Below are 25,598 nucleotides of genomic sequence, written 5' to 3'. Positions count from 1 at the left end.
GTTAAGACCGAGCTCCATAAGGTGAACGATTACTTCTGTGAATTACCCCAAGGCTCTCATCTCCAGTCAAGTGGCCAATTCTGTGAGTGGTTCCTAGTAACATTTCCTTCACTTATCTTTATACCGCCCAATCCTTGCTGGTACCAAAGAACATGTCAATACTGATAACCTGTCCTACCTGCAGTGCCTCCTTCAGAGCCCCAAGAAAAGTGGCCCTTCCTGGTTTTCATGGTTGAAACAGAATTGACACAATCCATCTGACAGGAGACACCTGTCCACTCTTTCTTTCATATCCACAGGGGCTTCCTGCAACATCCACTGGCACAGGAACACATGTCAGTGCTTCCCATTAGTTCCCTATTATTATTTCAGCCAGTGCTATGGTGATAAATATTGTTTCCCCAAAAGGACAGTGGCTTTGTCTTCCGCTATTAAGGAAAACACAAGATTCTTCTAAATGTTATTTCAGAGACATTCTAAGTCATGTCACACTCCGACTTCACATTTTCAATGCTTCCTTCCTAAATGTCTGACTTTTGTGACCTCACACTCTCATTAGTTTATATCTTGAGCAGAATAAGTTCTGTTACTAACTATAACAAGCTTACAAATACCTTCAGGATAGACGAAATATTTTAGGCCATTTTCATGTCAGATGTAACCACTGTCATAGTTGTGATCTCACAGGGTACGTGGCGAAGAATATGTGCTGCAAGAAAAATATTTGCTCTGTTCTCTTTTAATCTGTGCTCTCACTAGTAACATAACCTTCAACTTGTTTCTCCACAGAATCTCTTTAATTAATTGTCTAATTTTTGAGTAAATATAGGTGGAACTAAATGTTTAATATGATAAAAATGATCCTGTGAACACTCAACTAGTATGTACTCTGCCTGCTACTATTTTGAACACTTGACCTTTATTATCTTGTTTCATCTAAGAATTTGAATGGGATAGATACCTACTGAGCTAATATTTTGTTGAGATATGCTAAACTCAAACCCATTCTGATGGTGGAATTCCTGCTCACCAACATGCCAAGACAGTTTGCTATGTTATTAAAAGAATAGGGTCAGGAATCCTGGCCTGCTTTTTGGCTGTTGTGTGATCTGGAGTAAATCACCAAAACTCTCTGAACTTCAAATTCTTCCTTATAATTAACAAGCAAAATATGACATGTGCAATGCCCAACACAATCTGATACTCCATGTGCATGTACAAAGTGAGTGGTATTATCATTCCAGAGCTTTTAGGATAGAAACTAATAGATTCAAGTACAGCAGACACAATGGGGATTTATGATAGGAATACACAGAGAAATAAGCAGAGAATAACTCACAGAGTCATTACAATATTAGGTGCAAGTTACTCAGAGCATCAGGTATAAATTGGCATCTTATAAGGGTTAATGTTATCTTCCCACTAATTAAACTGTATATTTGTATTAGAATGAGTTTCATCGTATTAGGGCAAAACAGATACAGGGGAAAGGATTTACTGGAACTCACAAGCACGAGTACAATTTAATTCCACCAAAGGCTCTTGTTGTTAGGTCACTTGACCTTCAATGTCCACCTTCCTCAAGAGAAAACACACACAAGGTGTACAGTCACTCCTCAAGTTCCTTCCAGTTCATTCTGCCATGTCCACAACAGATCTGCTTCTCCAGATTTTAATGCCGTAAATACAATTTAAATTATGAAAACAAAATCCACACAAAAGAAGTTGAAATATGAGGGGGGGGAATGTTTATCACACAAAAAAGCTCAAGGGGCTAGGGCTGGGACTCGGTGGTAGAGTGCTGCCTTGCTCAAGCAAGGCACTGGATTCAACCCTCAGCACCACATAAAAATAAAGATGTAGTGTCCATCACTAAAAGTAATACAAAAAACAGATAAATTTAAAATAAAACTTTTAAAAAGCTAAAGTGACCATTTAAATGTCAACAACAGAAAGTGCAACCAGGAGAATATCAAATGGTTTAAAAATAAATCAATTTAAATAAAAAATTTTTTAGATGTACATAATTGAAATGTGCTACTATAGAAAGATTAAATAGAGTTCTTAGGTTAAGTATAGTATTTTCAAAAAGTGTCAGATTACTTTACCCATTGTTAAATTACTAAGGATTAGAATAAGAAAATAAAATTATGTAACAGATTCACATCCATGTGTTTGACAGACCAGGGATCATAGTAAAATTTAAATTTTGTGATCGGATGCCAGACTTCATTGGGTTAATTTTTAGTATGGCAAGCAGATAATCAGACAATATTAAAATAATGCCTAATCCTATCAGCCACTACTTGATAGTCCGGTCCTAGTCAATATTTTATGTCTCTTCCCAGCTTATGAGTCACACTCTCCCTTTCTATATAGTAGCTCTTCTGCTTTTTACTGCTGAATTAGTAAAACTAGAGTGGGGAAAAAAAAAAAACTTTTTTCATTTACTGCTAATATTTTCTCTAGTCTGTGGTCAAAGTTTGAAGATAGGCCCTAACCCATACCTTCTAGGCCCTCAGTTTTATTGATATGTCACATATTCCAAGAAGTACATAAATATACACTTTGAATACAATGAACACTAATGGCTCCATCCACCAGACTGCAAAAGGCCCCAACTGTGGGTAGTTTTGAAGCTCCTGCCTCTCACATCGTCATCCATTTACCTTTGTACTTGCACCACAAACTTGTGCATCCCCATTTGAACTGGGTGGGGTTTGCCCTTTAAGTAATTAGAAACATGAAATGTATTATTCTGTAACTTTTGTGGTTGTGACATTGTTTGTGAAAGTCACCCTTGTCTGATGCAAATTTCTGTGGTTCCTTCATTTCTACTGCTATAATCCAGTGGAGACTACAGCCAAGTTTATTGACTCTCCTTTTATTTTTGTTATCGATAACACTACAAATATTCTTTCAGACTTTCCTCGTGCACATAAGTAAACATCTCACTAGTAAGAATCCTCAATTACAAGTTTACTAAGTAATCAGTTTTCCATAGTAGTTATCATACCAGTTTACATTCCCACCAGAAGAGGTGAAAAGGGCCATGCTGCACTTTCTCACCCGCAATGACACAGCCAGTCTGTGAAACAGTACTTCACTGGACTCTGAATGTTTATTTCAAAGCAAAAATGAGACTTCATATCACACTGGAATGTGTTTTTCCTCTTCTGTGAAACATGTATCAATTTATAACTCTCCATTTTTTTCTATCTGGCTGTCTCAGTTTTAGTACTGAGTGGCAAGAATACTTGCCACTCTGGTACTTCTAGGTCTTATTGGCTTTCAGTAGACCAAAACAAAGTAAAACTGAGTTTTCCCGTGACAGTTTATTCTTTACTTTCATTGTTAAAGAATTCTACATAAAGTATGTAACTGCTTAATAAAATCATTCATTCGGTTACATTTTTATTATTTTTAATATCAGTAAATGCCAAGAAAAAAACCTTTATGACCATAATTTTGAAAATGTGGCCTCCTAGTTCTCCACACCCAGAGGGGGAAGAGGGTGCAAGTGAGGGAACCGAGACCATGTGACTGCACCTGTGAATGAGCAGCCTTGGAGATGGGCTGCCTGGGACTGTACAGCAGCCTCTTCCAGGCACTGAGCCGAGACTCCAGGTTCAGAAGAGTCAGGGGATATTCCTCTCCCTCTGCCGCAACTTGGGTTTGTGCAGTGTTCTGTGTATGTTCATGAGCTTCACATGCTTTGTGTGATGTTCAGTGATAAAGACAGGGAAATGGGTTTACTACTCTCCAGAATTAAGAAAACAGAAGACAAGGAGTACCCCAAATGATATGAATCTGCAGCCAAGCCAAAGGCCTGGATTCTGGGTGGATCTGCCTGTCCAGCACCTTATTTCCTTCCAGGGCAGGTAAAAGGAACACCACCCAAAGGCAGGAGGAGGGTTTTGTTAAATGCCTGACTGAACCAGGCTTGGTGATGCACATCTGTAATCCCGTAGGCTCAGGAGGCTGAGGCAGGAGGATCACGAGTTCAAGGCCAGAATCAGCAACTTATTGAGGCCTAAGCTACTTAGCCAGAAAAAATGAAAAGGGCTAGGGGTGTGGCTCAGTGGTTGAGCACCTCTAGGTTCAGCCCCTAGCTGTTTTTTGTTTTTGTTTTTGTTTTTTTAAGGCCTGACTCAGGCATGTAGTGAACTTGAACCTACTATTTATAAAAGAATCACAGTGTAGTCAGAAATAATTCTATTATAAAGTCAGGCCCATTAGGTGCCGAGAAGGAATTACAATAGGATCATCTGTAACCCTCCCATACTGTTCATTCAATATTTCCCCTAAGTACAAATTTTTTACCTCACAGAAGATTTTCACAAGAAATAAAATATGGCAGTAGTGGCCAGAATCACTCTACTGTCTAATAATCAGGAATGCCCACTTGGGTGAGAGGCACTTCTTGGATTTGGCCTTGTGAATCCACCCATAAACAGCAGCCACATAAAGAACCCTCTGTATGTACTTGTGGAAAAAATGAGAAAACCTCTACACTCACTAACCACAGAAACTATCATAATCTATATTATTGGCAGAAAAAAAATTTACATGTACATTTAACTTAACAAATTCATAAAGTTTTCAGGTAATATAAAGACAACTTTTTAAAAAAATTGAAATTAAAAAGGATAGCCTACAGCCATTTTCTTATGAATACAAAGAATATATTTTTAACTTAATACATTATACTCCTTAGAACTTTAATATAGTGAATTTCATGAGAATTAGAGAGAGAGACTCTCACTACAGCTTCTGAATTTTGTACCAGGCAAAAAACACCATCCATTCCAAAAAATGCATTCAAAATTCATGATGAAAAAGTAATTTGATAAAGATTAAGTACATGAGAAAACCATGAAAGTTCTAAAAGAAAATATTGATATTCTTATAATTATGGGATTAGAAAGACCATAAATATAAAACAAAAATCAATAGATTTTACTAAATGAATTTCTAAATTTTCAATACAGCAAAACACTATAATCCAAGCGATATGTTAACAAGGAAGCTGGAAATTTTCAAATGCCTATCATAGGTTTGTGTATGCATGAATGTGTACAAATGACAGTTACACAACAAGACAAATATTCCAATAGAAAAATGGGTGAGGGATCTGAACAGGGAATTCACACCACACAAAGTGTGAGAAGTAACTGGCCTCACAGGAAAACAGAAGCACCATTCCTCCAGAGACCTCACCTGGCAGATTACCAGCTTTTTCCTGGCATGGAGCCAGGTGCAGATAAAAGTGTGAAAAAAATGAATGTACAGAGGACAATGCAGGACCGTCAGCTGCCCTGGAGCGCAACGTGCAGGAAATGTCTAAGTCCCTGCACATGCCTTCACCTAGGAATTCCATCTGTGGGCACTTAAGGACATCCTTAGCGGTGCCCAGGGACACTCAAACAGGCATAGTGTGGTGCTGTTTCATGATAACAGTAGAAGAAAACAGATGCAAAGAGGACAGTGCTGAGACTTTAATCAAAGGCACTCTGGCTTCAGGCTGCAGGGGGACCACTGTAATCACAGCAGGGCTCTTAGCACCTCGCCTGGGTCCTCTTATTATGCACCTTTGGTCCAAATTCCCAGAGTTCTTAAGTTAAAAAAAAAAAACAACTGTACTTTTTACTATAATAGTAAGTTACACTGATAGGTTTCCTAACATACTGAGTTAAGTTGATGCTAAAGGGAAGTCCAATATGTAAAAGTTTCCTTATTTTGTCTATTTATTGGTACTGGTAATTGAACCCAGAAACACTTTACCACTGAGCCACATCCCCAGCACCCCCCACCCTTTTCTTTTCCCTTTGGTTTTGAGACAGGCTTTAACTTGCTTAGGACCTTGCTAAGTTGCTGAGGGTGGCCTGAAACTTGCTATCCTCTTGCCTCAGCCTCCCAAGTCACTGGAATTACAGGCATGTGTCACTATGCCTGGCTAAAAGTTTCTAATATTTAATTCAGTGTTTACTCATTTGACAGCAGATAAACTTGTAAATCAGTACAACAACAGAATAGCTTTTGAGTGGAAGTTTGAGGCTGGATATTTTTAAAGATATTACCAATTATATCATTAAACTTCATAAACTGAATAAAAACACATTTTGCATTAATATATTTATCATATTCACATTTCAATTAAATTATGTCTTTGTTCAAACTGTATAAGCCAGAGTTTGCAGTTCAAAGAACAAAGCTTCAAAGAATTCAGTGACATCAGCAGATCATACCGCAGCTATTTTCTTCAGGGCAGCAGACCTTGGAAGATGAGGCTAGCGCATTCTGTCTTTCAACAGACCATGAAATCATTAGACTGCTGCTGTCTACCATCAAGAGGACTCAAAAGTCAAAGGACTCGCCTGTTTCATCGACTTCACTACCAAGAAACTGGTGCTGCTTAATAGGACCAGGAGAGAAGTCCTAAAAAAGGAAAATGCTTACTATAACAAGATGCTGTTTGGAAAATGAGGCTACCTAACTGAACACATAAAAACTACATGAAAAGCTCTGTAATTACATAGCCTGCAAATTTTTCTATATTGTGAATGGTAACACTTTCTACCACCCATACTGAGGGAGATCCTGATATATGTTCCACACAAGTTTATCTTCACTTACTTGAAAATAATGTGCTGCAAAGAATATTTATAACCTCCATGAAAACATAAGAAACTTTGTATAATAAGAAAAAGTATTTTCAACCTTGAGTTTTACAAATCTGAGTAGTTTGCATTCAACCCAGCAGGGTAAAGCATCAAACAGAGATGGGCAAGGGTGTTTTTTGGTCTCTGAGTATAATATTGAGATTGTGAGTGCTAAAGTACGCTATTAAATGTGTTGGTAATTAACAGTGCCTGGCACTTTAGAGAGCACTGAGGCCAGCACTACTCAAGGCCTTGTGTTCACAGTTCCCTGTTTATGGACACCCTGCTTCTGTCCCCAGAGAAGTGAAGAGAATTTCCCATGAATGCCACCAGCATCAGGGTAGTCTCTTCCATGTGCCAGAAACTTGGCTTTTCCATTGAATTCATTTCTGTTCTAAGATCACTATGTGTGGTTCTGGCTGGCAGGACACTGAGATCTGCCCAACGTCACGGAGACACACCAAGTCTGCCTGTGCACCTACCTGCTACACCACAAACCACAGCATCCCGAGGCCAATCCCAGGCTGCAGCCCTTCTTCTCCCAGCCCAGGGTTTCCTCTCTGCTGACAAGGCCTCTCCCGCATCCCTGCATGCCCCTGACCCTAACCACTGCACCACCTTCCCTGGAGCAGAAGCCACCACCTCACCACCTCTTAAGTGCCCAGGGAACTGGACCAATGCACACGTACAGGTGTGAACCTCCACCTGGAGCAGCAGGTAGAGGGGCCTTGTACAATCACCAAGTGCACTGTGCAGGCAGTGGTGGTACCTTAAGAGCTTTGCTTGAAGCCCCCTTGGGAAGCCCTCCAGAAAGCCTATCATGCTGTCTCCCTGTTTTCAAGCAGATCTCAACAAGGCCTCTTCTGGTCTATAGTGCCTGCTTCTTCCCATTCCTATCACACAGGGTGCAGAAGAACCCTCACTGATGGGTAGCATCAGAGGGTCCTCCGTGTTTCCAGAGCAAAGTGGGTTTTTACCAGTGCAAGCTTAAGTATTCACTTCTTTGAAGACCCAGAAAGGTCATGGTATCTTTCTAAGCACCCATTAATGTCCACCCATCATAATGGCATCAGATGACCAGTTGTTGGAGTACTAGGGGGCAGTGCTTTGCCTGAGAGCACCAAGGGTCTGATTTTGTCTTGTACACAGCCAGCAACTTGTACCAATCAGCAAACACATGCAGCCACCAAAAGGCTAGTGACGGAGCAGCTCTTCACTCAGCAATTTAATTACAGGGGTATTGTTGAGCCTGTCTTTTTGTTTGTTTGTTTGTTTGTTCTGTTTTGTTTTGTATTTTTAGTTGTAGATGCACACAATACTTTTATTTTTAGGTGCTGGTGAGGTTCGAACTCAGTGTCTCACAAGTGCTAGACAAGCACTCTACCACTAAACCACAACCCCAGGCCCTAGTCTCATTATCAAACCTTAAAAAAAAAAAAATCAGGAAAATGACAAAGTTAGGCAAACCTACTTATCAACTGGGCCACAGAAAGGGGCAAAGGGTGCCTTGCAGAGAGCCATCATAACAGAATAAAAAATGCAGTAGGTTAAAAGGCTGTAACTTTAGTCAAAGTGGGAAAGATTAGCAAAATCAACTGAATATCCAAATACATGGAGCATGTCTAACCATCCCAACAAGGATGAGCTCTTGGACTGCTTGTCCTTCTCTCATCTCCTCCGATTCTCTGATCCATCCTGCGTAAGCTTCCCATCTTAGCTCTCCCCACGTCACAGCCAAGGCAGATGCACTACATAAGCAATACCAGCTGACCTGTACCAACTCAAACAGAAGCTAAGTGGAACCCTGGCCTCCAATCTGGGTTTCCTAAAGACAAGTTCAGCATTTCTGTGCTCTCCCTAGTGCAGCTATGTCCTATGGGACTCAAGAATGACTCAACCCCACACTTCAACTTGGGAAATTAAGATAATAGGTGACATGTTAACAAAGGGGTAGTTATTTTCTGAACACCATTCCAGGTTCAACCTTCAGTGGACTTTCCATCCTAGCAATTTAACACATCCTGAATTTGTCAGCAGCTCTGGCATCCACCAGCCTTGGTGCCACTCCAACCCTCTTGTTTGGTCCAGCATATGACCACACACTACGTGTGCTATCAAACTGTCATCTGAAAAGCCCCTGAGGAGCACTACACACCCCCCAACCTACAACAAAACCTTAGCAGAACACGCCAAAGTTCAAAAGCTTACAAATGACCTCTGGGACACTGTCCCTAGATCTAGGCCCTGCTCTGTCCTGACTTTGAACTAGTGGAGGTGGGAGGAACATCACAGATGCCTCAGGAAACCCTTCCAGCCCAGAAACCCAGCACTGCAAAAAGGTCAAGGCAGCTCATAGTTCTCAGTGTAGAGTTTTGGGAGAAGGTTAACTTCGAAAGACCCCACCTGCTAATCTTAGTGTGCATCATTCCTTATCATTAACATGATCTTGAACTTGAACTGTGTATTCTGGAGGGGTCAGCTTCACCACTACGCTCCTCCTTTCCCCTCCAAGGACACCATCGGGAGCCCACTCAGGGTGAAAACACTCCCTTCAACGTAACTCTTCATTATTCCAGAGGAGTGAGGAGGAGGAAAAAGAAAATTCCACAGCGTTTTAAGAATTGAGGCAAAGATTAATTCATCATTTAGATCCAAACTTTGTAGAAGAATCAAGTGAAAAACACTAAGAATCACACTGCAGCATGCATACATGTTTACCAAGAGAAGTACCACTGAGCACACTCACAGATGCTGAGCAGCTTTCCAGAGGCACACACACACAAAAAAAAAAAAAAAAAAAGAAAAAAAAATCAACATTTAAAAATATTTTTTCTTTTACATAAGAAAATTAATGCTGTTGTATTATGTTGCTATAGCTGTATCAGCCTCCCAGAGCAAAAGCAGCCCAGAGAAAACAAAATACAGTCAATGGAGCCAAGGTTAGGGACTGTGATCCTGACAGGAGCAGCAGGAGAATTTGAAAACAAAAACAAAACTGTGTATTTCAGCTACATCGTACATCTAAAACCCAGACTAATGATTCTTTTGTTTTTTGTTGTTGTTTTTTCTGGCCCCAAACCTCATTGTTAATCTGACAAAATACACTCACTTTTGTAAACAACCACAGTCACAAATCCTTGCAGACTGCCAGCAGGTGGTCAGAGCCCCTGCGTGACCTGCTCCAGAGCTCTGGCACTGTGATCTCTGCACTTTTCTATGGCAACACCAAGCCACAACACCTGCCTCCAAGTGGTGATAAGGCTGATGAATGTCTGTCTGTGGTCAAACGATGGATAAATGCTGACCACAAAGAACAATCTGATTGGCTCAGGAAATGGTGCAGCTTACTCCTGAAGAAACACACAGGTCCCATGTGGGTGAAGGACCACCATCATATGCAGAAACCAAAAAGGCAAAATGTGGACTTTGAAAAGGAGTGAATCACTAAACCTAACTTGAGTGTTCCCAGTGGAACTTCTACATTCAGAGGAAGACTCTTTAGATAAGTTCCAGAATACTTTTTAAAACTCGGAACTTTAAAGCCTAAGTTATCATTGATAGTTAAGGGTAACTACATTGCTTCAACCTTATTCCTAATTAATGTGAAGCCAGTAAAAATGCTTTTAAACCGTTTGGAACAGCTATTGTTCCCGAGTTTTAGAGTGCATGAAGTCAGGTCTAACACCCACCTGTATCTTACTTTTCTGTATGTAGGGTGTGATGAAAGTGGCAGATGGTGATTTTAACTTTTGTAGAAGTCATGCTTCAGCGTTAGCCCAACAGAGCACGTGCCTACCCTGTTCCTGCAGTTGGTTATGGGAGAACATAAAGATCACCTCCCGCCTTTCCTCTAAATAGTTCAATCCTGGGCTCAGCCTCTAATTTTTCACTGCTTTTCTTTATAAATCAATCATCTCTCTCGTGTATTTTTACTTCTGCCAAGGAGTATTGTATTACTTTTACTTGTTCTTTCTTCTCCCACATAGGAAACAGGACTCTAATTACATATGTGCTCTTAGGCTTTTCTGACTAATGCTTTGTTCCTTTTGCATTCTTGACTTTTTCCTCAAATACATTCATCTGTTATTTCAAAAAGTGATTTTTTGTTTGTTCATCATGTACATCTTAACATCTGGAACAAAATGCAATCATAAAAAAGTGTAAACATTTTATTTTTAAGTCTCCAATGACCTTGTGCGTTAATAAACTGGGAGTCCATTATTCCAGGTTAGACGGTTAGGACTCTCAAAGATTAAAAGGAAGCAAGCTTCAGCCTCGCCACATCCTTCTCCTCTGATCCACCTCAATAGCCAGAAGCATCTGAGCTAGTCCCTAACTCCTCCTGCAAGCACACATTTGCCCTGGTGATTCTCACCCAAAATTGAGGTTGTAAATATCATATGATAACCTGAGGACCTCCAGTCTGTCCCAACCCCACGCTCTCCTTAGAATCCCCAGCATCACCATGCTGCTTCTTTGACCCTTCGCTTGTATGTCAAACAGAACATCCCAGCAGAACTTGGCTTATTAGTGAGTCTTCCTTACCCCTGGTGGGCTCCACCTGTTTTATTCACTTCAACAATCTACCCAGAACCAAAAACCTAGCTCCTTCTTCCCTCTCAAATCCAAATAACAAAAACTGTGAATCCAACTACTTCTATTGCCTCTAACACCATCCTATTTTGAGTTTCTGCCATCTCCTGACTCTATGGTCCCCTCCTCAGGCAGCAACAGGAAAGTTATTTACAAACATAAGTAGGGTCCTATAACGCCCTTGCTTACAATCACCCAACGATGCCCACTGAACTGAAGCACCACACTTCTTATTCCAGCATAGAAGCCCGGCACCTTCTCTCATTTTCAGACCATTTGCCCCTTCACCTGCTGGATCCAACCACTCGGGCCTCTGTCCTTTGAACTGTCCATGCTCATTCTCACCCTCCCACCTCTGCACTGTCCACCCTGGTATAATCACAGGTGTGCAAGGCAGGTCTCCAGTGCATGTGTCCTCCGCTCTCTATTCCCATATCACCATTTACCAAGTTGACCCTCTTATTCAACTCCGCACCTTGAATTACAGTGAGATTCCAGTAAAGCAATTTCTGTTTCACGCTTTTAAGAGATAACCTTGAAAATGTAAATCCAACAAGAAATTATTATTCATAGCATCAGAACTTCCTAGATTAATTACTTGAGTGTTTACTTCTTATTTTTAAAAATATTCTGGCTGCCAATCAAGCATCTTTTTCCACAGCTGTTTTCTAATGGAGTACTTCAGAAATATGAAACATACAGAAATTCCAGAACAATCATGTTCTGAGGCCCAGCTAAAAAGTAAATCATTGCATACAGAGTTCAAGCCACTGTGTATCCAGAACCAATTTCATTCTGCCTGGCCTTCTGTAAGAGGAGTAATCATTCTGCTGAGTGTAGTGTTATCACCAGTGCGAAATTATTCAGAATTCTGCTACATGGGTATTCTAGTGACTTACATAGAATTATTTTGAATATTTTAACATGACATAAATAGTATCATGCTATATACATCCATCTGCAATTTGATTCATTTTTTCACACTAGTCAATTCCTGGAGTTGACTGTCATTGATACACGTGCTCATGATTTCCCAATTTCCCCGTGTGCAGCGCAGCATCACTTGAATACATTGTAATTTAATTAGCAATTTTTCCACTGATGAACATTTAGCGATCTTGTGTTGATTGCCTGGTTTGTGTTTCAAGTGGGATTCATCTTTTACATCAATTGTATGCTCAGAGCAAACCCTAACAGAAGGTACCTTGTCCTGACTTCCTGCTTCCACCACATGCAGTGCCCCAGTATCAACACTCCCAAGGAAGTGACATTTGTTATAGTCAATGAATCTACATCTGAACCTGTAGTAGCAGCATCCGTGCATGTTTGAAATGCTAGCAAGATCATTTCTACATGATGTACAAGTCATAACTAAACAAACAGTTCCATTCTAGCCCAATGTAATAATCTGTCAGAAAAAACCCCCAGGTATTCTTAAACAGCATCTTGATCAATCGGAAGAGTTATAAGTCTGAAGTTATCCTGCATAGACTAAATATTCACACATCATTGAGATATTTTCCTTCAGGCAGATATTTTCCTATCACCCATTTTGTCTTCCTCTTAAACATCAGCAAATAAATAATTATATAACTAAAATACAAGAACACTGACAAACGTATGCTGGTTGATAATTTTTCTTCTTTTCAACCCCATCGGTATTCCTTTTGTCTTCATTTGCCTTCCTTCTGCACAAGAAAAATCTTATGAAAGCTAAAATGAATAAAGAAAATGATGCTAATATTTTCCTAAAATTGTACTTTGTTTCAGTTCAAATTTAGTGGAAACACATTGACAAACAAGATCTGATATTTAACATGTTTTGTAAACTTTGTCTTTCAAATGAGCCTTTCTTACATCATCTAGCATTTATCTTATACTGACATTTTTATTATTCAGAAATTCTCACTTTAACAAGAAGAGCCGTTCATCTAGAATAGCACAACTATTATGCATCATTAATATACTAGTGCATTATTTATGGTGGTGAATAATATCCTGAGATGAGAAGTCACTGAAGATAAAATATTCTCTATCATGTCCCATGACGGCAAGAAAAACTTTTAATTAAAATGAGGCCATAGAAATGGGAGGAAATGGAAAGAGGTTTTCACATGGCTGTGAAGAACTTCACAGGGCCAACTTCCTTCCTGGAAGCCTGATAAAAATCAACTACATTTTTTTTAATACACCATGGCTATGGAGTAGTCTCACATATACAAGAATCAGAATTTCTGTTAAGCAAGTCTTCAAGATCCTCCTGTGTTTCTGTCCCGAAACCACAAACACCAGAAAACTACACTATTCATGATAAGATCGTTAAACAAGATGGTGATTCTGTTTAATGTAATTTCCTTTTGTGGGGAGGGATACTACATGACTCTTGATGTATCTGTCACATTTGTACAGAACAGTGCTTCCCAAACTCTCCCCCTATGGAACCCTGGTTTTCCATGAGCTTTGCGCTGCTGCATTCTACATTCTGTTCCAGTTTTGCAATTTTTCCTTCAGTTTTAAATTTCTCTGGTAATCCTTTTAAGAAACTTAAAAACTCTCACTGTGTAGTCATCTAGTAGAATTTGGATTGGATTGAGCACAGCATCAGATATTGTTTTTGAAGTGTACATGGCCCTGAGTTTTAGATACTGTGTAAAAGGTGAGATTCAACAGCACAGAGTTTCCCGGGAAATGGTCAGTATTAACCAATGCTTGTTATCATCCACTGTACCTAGTCAACAACTTAAAAGCCAAATAACTTAATCCCAAGGAAACCATCAGACCAACTACAGTCCTTCACAGAACTACATAGGCAGTGTTATTTAGCCCATTCTTTTGATCAGTTGGTTTCAATTAACAGCCCCAAACCTTAAAGGGAGCTCAAAGGAGTCTGGTTCATTTGAGTTTATTACAGTTATTCTACTCTACCTATAAAAATATAGAAAAAAAATCCACACAACATTTATCTTAAATTTACTAATACATTAGGCCTGAAATTATAAAGATTTAACATCAACTATGAGTTATTTCTTAATGTAACTCAACTTAAAATCCCTAGATTAAACTGAACATTACCAAAGGAACACAGGGTTAACCAGCACTTATTCCACTTATTCAAATATCTTACTGATCATAAAATAATTATAAGGGAAAAGGAGAGAGGAAGAGCTATACTGTGCCACACCCTGGCAGGGCCGGTTAGCAGACTTCGATAGCCAGGAGTGTGACTTTTCCACCTTAATGGCTGGTTAGAGCAAAGCCAGCCAGCTCAGGCCTCTTTCCCATAGTCCTTGAAAGAGTCAACTAGCACACAGTGTGGATACTGACTTCTAGAAAGGTGTGACCAACAGGAAAATGGGGTTACAAAATGTTAACACCAGCCCCTCAGAATACAAACACATTGAGTTATTTATTCTTCAGAATTAAATATTCATGATTTTATTCTATCATACTCTCCCAACTATCAAATTTTAAAGAGCAGTAATGAAACCAATATAAATAAGGTAAAATTATATTTCATATTTCAAGAGCAGAGGTCTCTGGGACTAAGCATAATTTTCAATATAAAGGTAAATATCTTCATGTAACCCTTTGATCTAATTTGAGCTTTAAAAACATACCACAAAGAAAAACCAAAACAGCACTTAAATCTGAAGTCCTCATAAATATCAATTTAACACATACATGAAAATTAGTTGATTAGCACATGCACATGTAATTTACTCTATAAATAATTTTCCTGTCAAAAACAGGCAAATATGAATAACACGCAAGTTTAATGCCTATATGTTGGCAAATGATTGGCCTTAGACTATTATTGGTCTCCTATTTTAGTGAAAGCTTGAGTTTCTGTGTGTTGTATGTACTAAGTATCATTCCACACATATCTACATTCCAATATCTATGAAGCTGATACACTGAATATACAAAAGCTCTCGTTACACTGATTTTGTAACCTGCTTTTTCATGGATTTCTCTCAAACCCATTTTCATAGTTCGTTCCTTGATTTTTTCTAAACTATTATATAATCAAATCATCCACTACTAGAAATAGTTTTACCTCTTCATCTCCAATATTGTGTCTATTGTGTGGGCTTGTGCTCCCAAACCCACCCACCCCCACACACACGACAGATCAGATAGCCTCCTGACTCACACCTGACCACCACTAGTGCTTCCCTTTAAGCAAAGCGCCCACCTTTGAAATGAAGTGCACGTTTACATGCACCTCACTGTGCACCTGTAACATATTAATTCCTCTTCCAGTATTTTTTAAATGTAAACAGAATTTGAATTTTGTCCAATACCTTTTCCCATCTAAGGAAAAGTTTAAGACATTTTCTTCTCTGCTAATGCTTAGAATCATATTAGCAGATTTACAATACAGAGCTACACCCTAGATTCCCAAACTTCACTGGTTATGATAGAGATTTTAATATACCACTGGTATCTTCATTTAAGATACTTTATCCTAGATTTGTGGATCAATGTAAAATTAATCTACAGAGTCTCTTTGCAAAGTCGTTTTTCAGATTTTGAAATCCATGTAATACTGGATAAATTTTGGAATAAACAAATCTTCCACATGATTGGCTTATGCTTTAGAATAGTTTAAGTAGCACACGTAAACAGGGGTTATTTAATGTGGTGCATGATCTGTTGGGGAACTCTCATTTTTTGGTAATCTTTTGGAGTTTCTGCAGAATTATTTAATATTTTTAGAAAGTAATTCATTTCATCAACAGTTTAAAATTCATTTGTATATAATTAGGCAAATGGCCCATGATTTAATTTCCTCTAATCCATTTTTCTTCCTTGACCCATATGTAACTTTTAATATCTGAACATCTGTCCCTTCTTCCTTTTTGATCAGTGATTTATCCACTTTTCCAAAGAACCAAGTTTTAAGATTAACTTATCTTTATTAATTCCCTCCTCTTTACTTTTGCTTACTCTGTTGCCCTTTTTCTAGTTTTCTATTATTTTAATACTTTTTAAATTTTAATATGTATTTAATTCTATAATTTAACTTCAGTTGTATCTCACATGTTCTAAAATATCATGTGTTTCTTATATTGTTCAAGAAACTCTTGGATTTTATTTTACATTTCTCCCTTGACCCAAGATGTATTTAATATTGTTCTTTGTCATTTTTTAGGTAGAAAAGTCTTTTTCGTGTTGGGGGTAGTGGTTTTCAGGAGAAGTTGTGGGATTTTTGGTTAATTTCTGAATTTTATTCCTTTCCAGACATGTTTGTATTATTGCTACTCTGGAGTTTACAAAGGTTTTCTTTGAGGCCTAAAATACTATCTCTACTGCTACCTGTGCACTTTCAAGGAACTCACCTTCTTCCTGTTTCTGAGGTTCAAACGTTGACAGGTCTCAGAGATCAATCTCACGATCATGCCGAGCACCTTATTTTTTTTCCAGTTCAAGTGTGCTGTAGTTCGGTCTCTCCTTGCAATTCTTGAGTCTCTTTGTAAAAGCTGTTTCTGTTATGAGCCATAACTACTGTCTTCATTGAGAGGTGAACCCTTTAGCATTAAAAACTATCGTCTCTCAAAGTCTTTGTTAAAAACTTGACAAAGACTCAGACAACGGCGTTCATTTTACTCATTCATGAATCTGATACTTTTCTATCCTTCAGTTTTGACCTTTCTGAATCCCCTTGTTTCAGTGTCAGGTTTAGCTTTGTTAGTGAAGCCTAAATTTTTCGTATTTTAATAGGTTAAGTCAAGCCTGCTTACCATTATTTTGCATGATCAATATATTTATGGTCTCAACTCTCATTGTTTAAACTCATTTTACTTTAAAAGACTAAATATGTCATTTCACTTTATTTATAATGGTCTTGTTCATTGAATTTAAAACACTACATGTATTAAATATGTGCGTCATTCATGGAATGATGAAGTGAGGGTACAAATATCTTCTTGAGGTACTAAATGTTGGCTTCCCTAATACCAGTATCTTCAAATAACACCTTAAGTCCCTATGTTTTTGGTTACTACCTTATCTATCAGTTCTATGAGCATAACTGAAACTAGCTAATGACTCCTTACCTTACCCTTCTCTTCCAGCTGAAGTTCCACCATTTGTTTTTGTTCAGGACCCATAAGCAATCAGAAAGTTAAAGGTAGTTGTTCTAAACTCTCCCTGTCCTCCCCTCACTTCTTGGTAGCTGGTTGACTGCAGCCTCAGAGCAGAGACAGCCCCATCGTGCTCTCTCCCACACTAAGACTCTATAGCAAATTCCTATGGGACAGCTCACGGAAACACCATCTCTACTTGTGTCCACATTCTTAACTGTTGGGGACCTTTGTTGACATATTCAAGAAGTCCAAGAAAAGATAATCCATTACTGCGTTTCCTTTTGGCAGAAAGCATGGTCATTTAAAAGGCAGGTAACAAATGGACTATCTTCTCTTTGAAATGACTTGTATTTTTGCCAAAATTCAAAAGATTTTTTTTTTCCTTTAAAAAGTTCACCTCTGTACTACAACACTGCTTTGGTTCTGAGATTACTGCCCCAGGTGTGCTCCTGACCCTCCCAACATGTGGTCTCAGGCAAACGGGGCCCTACACAGTTCTTCCCTATTTTTGGAACTGAAGTTTTGAGATGAAACTTCATTCCCTGCTTTTGCAGGGAGGTAACACTGGAATTTCTCTGTGGAGTCTGAAACAGTCCTCTGAGGTGAACTTTCATCGGCTGTCATTCATTGGCAGGCATGGCCTCTGGTGTTGTAAAAGACCCAGGAGCTCACCCTTCAATTTCTTCTTACTTGGTTTATAAACATGAAGAAGGAAATCCGCGGACCAAACCATACAACCTACTGAACAGCTGGAGCACAAGCGGAACTCCCAGATTTGCTAGTCCAGGGGTTTATAAACCACTGGGTTCACTGCTATTGGTCCAGACTTATGCTAATTAGGGTTTGGAAACGTACTAATGCTATTGGTCAGCTCTGGAGTCCTGTCATCCAATCAGCTCTGCCTACTTGCATTTTCTTCCAGCAGGTCTAGGAAGTCCAACTCTAGGCCCTGGCTGCAGCAGGCATAGGTAGGACTCCCTGCCTGGCCCCCAAGGGTGACCGGTCTGGACAGCTCAGCTCGCAGCGCCTCAGGACCCCCAATCTGCGTGGCAGGCTCCATGCTGCAGGTCCTGCTTGTAGCCCGCACTTCACTGCAGCCGTTCTGCTGTGTGGGAAACCAGGAGCCATGTCATTGTCACTGCAGTGACGTATCCTTCAGTGTCTTTCTCAAGTGGACTTCTAAAGGCTTTCACTTTTTCATCTTGTATTTCTTGATGACATAACCTGTAGGTTTGTACACTCTGGTATACCACTGAGATCAGTCTCCACTGCTAAAATTGGGTTTTCTTTAATTTATAATTTACTCCTTTTATCTTTCTGCTGTCTTCCAGTGCTATTTCTCGTCTTATTTCTAGTTTATAATTTATGTTATTCTTTCATGCTGTCTCCAATTTTCTGAATTTCTTTTAACCTATTTTGAAACATTAGTTCACAGCCTTAAGTTTGTTTATCTGGTAAAACTTTATTGCCTGCAGATATTGTTTCTACACCTTACTCTTCTATATCTAAAATTATGTATTTTATAAATAAATTATATATTTATAAATAAATGAGATGTCTGGCCCTCAGGCCCTATGTTATATGTAAAACAATTATAATTATGTAAATGCATATAAATTGGACTACTGAACTTATATGAATTATACCTGATTTATATAATTACATAGGCAATAAAGGAATGCCAAGCGGACAAATAAAAATTGAGGTACCACATTCTGTTACTGGAGGCCACCTAGCTGCATTAGCTCTGGCCTTTGGAGCTCTTGACCCCATGATTTTTCCTTAATAGGAGAAATACGGCCTCTTGCTTTATGAATTCTATCAGTTCTGCCGCTCCCCCTATGACTTTTGCCTGGTCCTTCTCTATCCTTGCCTCTCCCCCCACCCATTATAGACTCTATTCTCAACAATCCCCACACCCCCATCAGGGCTTTGTCCTGGAAGGGAGCTTTATTTGGTTAGTTTTGAAAGCCTATAGGACCAAGACTGCTCCAGAAAGATCCTACCTGACCAGTCTACCCACCCACAACCCCACCATTTGCTTTAGATTATGTTTGGTCTGTGAGTCTGGGGTTTGACTATGTTTGTGGCTATGTCTGCTTTTACATCATAATTCAAAGAGACTAAGAACTCTGCCTCCCTGGTAACTTCTCATTTCTGACAATCTTTATTAATGACAAAGTGAGTTAGTTTCAAGGTCACTAATTCCTAAAAATCAAGAAGCCCAACTTCTCAGTTCCAAAATACAGAGACGAAGATGAGAAGCTATTTATTACAGAGGCATACAGTAAATACCCATAGTTTTGAATCAGGAGTAACTAATCTGCATGTGTCCTCAGGCTTAAATGTTTGTATTTTCTCAGAACCATTGATACTGCAATTATGAACCATTCACTTGCAGGCAAAGATCAGTCTGAACAAGTAATGGTTAAATAGTTCTATAACTTGAGGTATTCCTAGGACTGTTTCTGGGAGCACTTATATAATTTACAGTGTCTCACTAGTTATTGCCAGTAATTATTCTGTTCTCCCTACCTCTATGATAAATATAGAAGATACCAATTTGGAAAAAAAAAATTCAACAAATATCAAGTCCAGATACGTCTGTGTGAAGTACAGCTCTACCCAGGTTTTCATATTGAAAACATGAACTGAGATGAACACTTTTAACAGTTATTACAGAAAATTTGAAGTCTTAGAAGGAAATATATAATTAACCTAAAGACTATTGATTCCCTTTCAAACATGATTATCCATTAAATTTTATTAGTTCAACACCACGTGCTTGGATAAAAGATAAATGAGATGTCTGGCCCTCAGGGGTGCAGAGGGACATGTGGCCTGGGAGGGGTATCCCTGTGCACTCAGCATGGGCAGCAGTGGAATCTTTCTCAAAACAAAAAATAAAAAGGGCAAGAAAACACGGATCAGTGGTTAAACAGACAAGGTTCAATCCCTGGTACTCGAAAAAAAAAGAAATATGGTGTTCAGAAACAGTAACACAGAAGAGTGTGTCTGAAACAGGCTTTGGGGGATAAGCAGTGTTCCAGCAGGCAGAGAATTATAGGAAGGGCATCCAAAAGGTAAAAGGAGATATGAGACAAACTGATAGATTGCTAACCCTCACCCTTGCCCCTAAGTGGCAAAGAGTAAAGAGCACCTGTATCGTACGTAGAACTCTTAAACAACTGTTTTTCTTGGCAGTACCAGGGATTGAACCAACAACCTTATTTTAAGTGTTCTAGCCCTGAGTCAGATCCCCAAGCCCATGTAAGAACTTTAAAAACAGCCTTTTAATCTAATTATCTGATGCCAAATGTAAATTTTCAGATAAATCAGAAATGTACAAGATAGCATGAAAATAAGAAGTGTTAAAATACTCAGTTCACTAGGTCATCAGAGGCAACTGCATGGTCAAGTGTCCTTGACAGGAACTAGGCAGTTTAAATGGTAACCAGTCCCAAGTCAATGTCCGACTTGACCATGAAGTGATAATACCCACTGTAGAATCCAGGATGTCTTGATTAGCTGTGCAAATCAGCTCTTTCATCAGGTAGCTGGGAGAACAGCAGCTACTATAGTGTCCAATATGAAATAGAAGGTCAGAAAACAGCTTAACTAAAGGTATCAGCCTGCCTCTAGCCACCACAGAAATACCAGAAACCACAGAGAAAATATCACAATGAAATGATTAATAGCTTTTTAAGGAGTACTTTTCACAACTGAAACTGTCCCCATTAAGTTGTACAAAGGGAATGTCACATAAAAACCTTGTTAAACTGAAATAAATCTAAATAGGACTATAAGATGCATAATGTATTGCAGAAAACTAATATTGTTATTTAGCATAAATTACTAGAGTAAACCAAGGATATACATATACACATTACTCAATAATATTTTACAGAACAACCAAAGAGGTTCAGTGGCAGACAGAGTAAACCAAGGATGTGAAGCTCAAAGCCCCAGGCACAAACATGAGAAGCAATGGCTGACCTATTGCCTGGGGTCACCTTGAGCAGTTACACAGTCCTGAGCCTCTGCTAGCTCCCTTGTCTCATCTGCACAATGACTACGAAGACAATGACAGCTCTTCTTATTGGGACAATTAGACGAGATCATCCATTTCGAAGTACTGCACAATCTACAACATGCTAAACAGAAGAGTATTAAACTGGCCGTTTTCTCCTTGATTTCCTACCCCAGAGACACCCTCGCTTCCTCTCCTTCCCTTCCTCTAGGGTGTCTGATCCATCAGCAAACCCAGTCTGTCCTCACAGCATGTTCCAGACCCACCCACATTTCTCCCCTGCCAACAATTCCAGGCGGAGGAAGAGCTACAAGAGCCAGCTCCCACCAGGGCTGCAGCAAGCACCTCCCCAAGAGCCTCTGCTTCTCCTCTTGATCTCACTACAGCTTCAAGTCTATGTTGGAGCCAAAGTAATTTTTAAAATGCTAAACCTAAAACCACAACCCATGACCTCCCTTCACACTAAAAAGAATCCTGAACTCCTTATCTTGGCCTAGAAGGCCATCCATGGCTAGTTCCTTGAAGGCCTCAGCGGCTTCCACTAGCACTTTGTTTGCGGTTCTGAAAACATTCTGCACGTGCACTCCTACCCACCTTGAGTTACCTGGTTCTTCCTTGTGGAAGGTTCCAGAACTGAGAACTGTTCATTCTCTCACTTGATTCCAGACTGTTCAAACGACTATCTCAGAAAGGTCTTCCTGAAATACTCTGTACCAGGGCAAGTCTTCCTCTGCTCCCCTTTTTCTTCCTGGCCTTAACTATTCAGAAATTCCATCACCTATTTATTTTTCCACTACAATCAACTTCACGGAGCAAAGACTTTGTACGCACTTGTTCACAAGTTCCAGTTCTGTGTGTCCAATAGAGGCTTACTTAAAAACGTCCATATTGAAGTGTGAAAGCATTTTTTAATTTTATGGGTTCTACAGAAAATAATTAGGGGCTCATAAATGCCATGAGTGAAACGCGACAGTGGGAATAGCCTTGAAAAGCTGCATCCTACCTTGGAATTGGAAGTGGACTCTAAGAAACAAAGTCTGTTGCCAAATCCTTCTGCTGCCAAACATAGTTTCTGTTGTTCTTTGTGGATGGTTGCGGTACACTGCAGAACCACTTCATCATCCTGCAAAGGAGGAGAAACGGAAGAAAAGGTGAGACTGGACACGATGAGTCTAAAACAGATCCAGAAAAACACAATTTTTGTGCATTTAAAAAACCTGAGCCAAATGTTAACCACTGTCCAAAAATATAAAAATAAAAATAGACTCAATTCCCAAAGCCCTTTTTATTTGCAAGAAGGTAACCGGGTGGAAGAGAAGAGGGATTGCCATTCAGAGATATCAATACTTTTCTTGCTATTATTACTGCTCCCCACAGAGAATATGCGTGGGGAATAGTAAAATATAGGATTTTCCTGTTAGTACTCTTATGCACAATTTTAATCATCAGAATCACCAACAATTCTCTGACATACTTCAAGGATATCAAGTATCATCAAGAATGAGATTCTGATAGCAGGTACACATGTCACTACACAGATAACACAGGGAGTAACTCGGTAACTGAATTTCTGGGTTCAGATTGACTGGAAAGTCTTAGCTCAACCATGTATTGGCTACTTGATCATATTGGAAATGATCCTGGGCTGCTTAAAAACCTACAGAGAGGCCATTTATTAGTTTGATCCTCTGAAACACAATACTAGCTTCCAATTAATGAAGCAGGATTACAGGAAAAGCTGCACACGGGAAAGATGATCGATGGGATAACAGTACAGATGGCGCAAGTACTGCAAGAAGCATGGACCTAAAAGCTATCAAGATCTGATTCCCATCCTCACTCTGCTATGTACTAGTGACATGGCTCCTCGCCTCAGCTGGCCTACTGGTCCCTGCTGAGAAGCACAGTGGAACAGTGGGACAGGTCTGGGTGGGTTGGAGTGCGGGTGGCAAGTATGGCCCAGGGCTATGTGGAGCAGGCATGGCAGGCCTGAGGGGAGGCGGGCCAGTACCAGGTGAGCCGGGGCAAGTCTGTCCATCACCCAGCCACAGTCCAGCCTGCACACAGCAGAGATGCCACACCCACTGCGCATGTGCAATCAGTGACTTCAAGCTCCCCCTTCCCTAAGCTGGGAGAAAATCAAAGAAGGCAAATGTAAATGAAACTCAGGACTAACCAATAGCATTAGTACATTTTCAAGCTCTAATTAGCATAAGCTAATTAGAGCTTGAAAATGGACCAATAGTATTGGTACTTCTTCCAAACCCTAATTAGGGTGTTTAAACCAATCCCAATGACCCAGGTGCTACAGGAACCCCTGGACTAAACTGCTGTGGTGGAGAAAACCTGCTATGGAGCCTGCTAGAAGAATTCCGTTCTTGTTCTTAAGTAAATCCCAGGGTTATACCTATTCATCCTCATCTGTGGAGTCCATGCTTCAAATTGACAAGATAGGAAACTAGAAGAAGAAATTCACAATGAGTTGCTGGGGTCTGCTGTAACCCTGGAGGACAGGGTCTGCCGTTAAGAGGTGCCACACTTTTTAGCTGCAGGTACCTGCAGGTTGTAGGACCCCACTAGTCAGAAGCAGAGAATTGAAGTTCATCTCAAAACTCTGGTTTCACTAGGTTGCATGACCTAGGCAAGGAAACTAATCTCTAAAGTGATCATGAGATAGAAAGTACTTAGACAATGACATGCAGATAGCACTAAATAGACACTAAATAAATGGGAGATGTAGCTGTATGTTAACAAAAGCTCCCACTTTAATAGGTTCCAAGTAGCAAGTACCTAAGGTATTTAGCCATCTGTATTTTGAGATTTCAAATGCAAAGATTTATAAGGAAATATATATATTCATCAATCCTTTTAATGACACTCAAAACGTTAATGAACACGAATATATCCAGAGGCTGCCTTCATCAAGGCAGAATAGCAGCATGAAAGTGTCGTGACGAGATGGAATTAATCTTAAAAAGCAGAAAATAAGCTATTTTAACTCATAGAAAAAGCCATGTTAGAAAAGTGACTCTCATTTGCATTTAAAACCCTTGTGATCCTGTGTGTTTGCTTTTGTTTTCCTTACAGTAGCTGCAGTACTTCATAGTGCCCTTACAGCACCAGCCACAGGCAAAGCCCAGTGTTTAACAACCACCTCCTAATTTTCCCTCCAGATGCTCATTAATTTTCAGTGAACATTCATTTTAATGAAAAGTCATTTGCTTTAAAAATAAAAAGCCTGATTTTCATATAAACATATGTGAATATAAATTCATGCTTAGCACGGCCATAATTAAAAAAAAATCACAAAGTACTTTATGTAATCTGCAAGATCAAGAAAAATGGCATTTTTCAAATGTATAGTTTAACAAGAAAGAACAGAAAAAGATGCTGGTGTGCTTGGTGCCTTACCACATCCCCAGGGGTGTATTTCCTGTCTCACTGGCCCTGTGGAACCAACTCTGACACATAAAAGACACTCTCCAGTTAAAGACTCTTTTTCGGATGCTGGAGACTATCTGAATACCATTTAGTAAATAATTATTTTAATGTACTAATTAAGGAGAGCTTGGGAATAAAAGGACAGCAAGTGGGGGTAGGGCATGAAAGCAGACCATACACCTGGGGGACAAACGTCTGAGCAATGCTGGTAAGTAAGCTTTGCACAAGAGAAACACACTCGATTTCCCAAAAGCATGGTGCGCCTGCCCCGGCTCTCACTCATTTAATACTCCTTGTCCCCTGGGACACAAAGGCACCCACACACAGATGAGGAAAGCCAGGCTCAGAGTAACTGCTTGCTCGCTCAGAGGGTTTATCCTGTGTGTTTCCAGGAACCAGGTCATTAAACCTGCTCTGAAAGACTTCAGCCCCTAGCTGCTGCCTGGGTTGATTTTTACCATGTTTGTCATGTTGTGGGAGTGCGTTTCAATCTTGAACCTGCATCCTGCAACCCACAGATCTTGCCAGAACACACTTTCTGATTCTGTATGTCTTTGGTGGGTCTAAGGCTGTATTTCTAACGAATGCTCAAGAACAAGGGCCACACTGAGGCTCTAGGATGCAAAAATGGGTCCCAGAAAGGATGTGGATCCCAATAGATAGAAGTAGCCCTTACAGGAGTGTGGAAAGCATCAAGAATAGCTGAATATTAAAGTAAGTCTTCTGGGGACATAGATTAGTGGTAGAGCACTTGCCTAGCATGGGCAAGGCTCTGGGTTCAGT

General features: G+C 39.7%; 1 protein-coding gene across 1 annotated transcript in view; it reads right to left on the bottom strand.

Moving 5' to 3' along the window:
- Positions 1–25,598, bottom strand: part of Ryr2 (ryanodine receptor 2) — a 505,092-nt gene that overhangs the window by 407,671 nt on the left and 71,823 nt on the right. The window contains exon 2 of the mRNA XM_078023113.1: positions 22,378–22,497. Coding sequence (XP_077879239.1) covers positions 22,378–22,497 — 120 coding nt within the window. The remainder of the gene's footprint in view (positions 1–22,377; positions 22,498–25,598) is intronic.

This window comes from Ictidomys tridecemlineatus, chromosome 10 (assembly GCF_052094955.1).
Source record: "Ictidomys tridecemlineatus isolate mIctTri1 chromosome 10, mIctTri1.hap1, whole genome shotgun sequence".
Taxonomy (NCBI): Eukaryota; Metazoa; Chordata; class Mammalia; order Rodentia; family Sciuridae; genus Ictidomys; species Ictidomys tridecemlineatus.
This window is presented reverse-complemented; position numbering and strand designations above follow the sequence as displayed.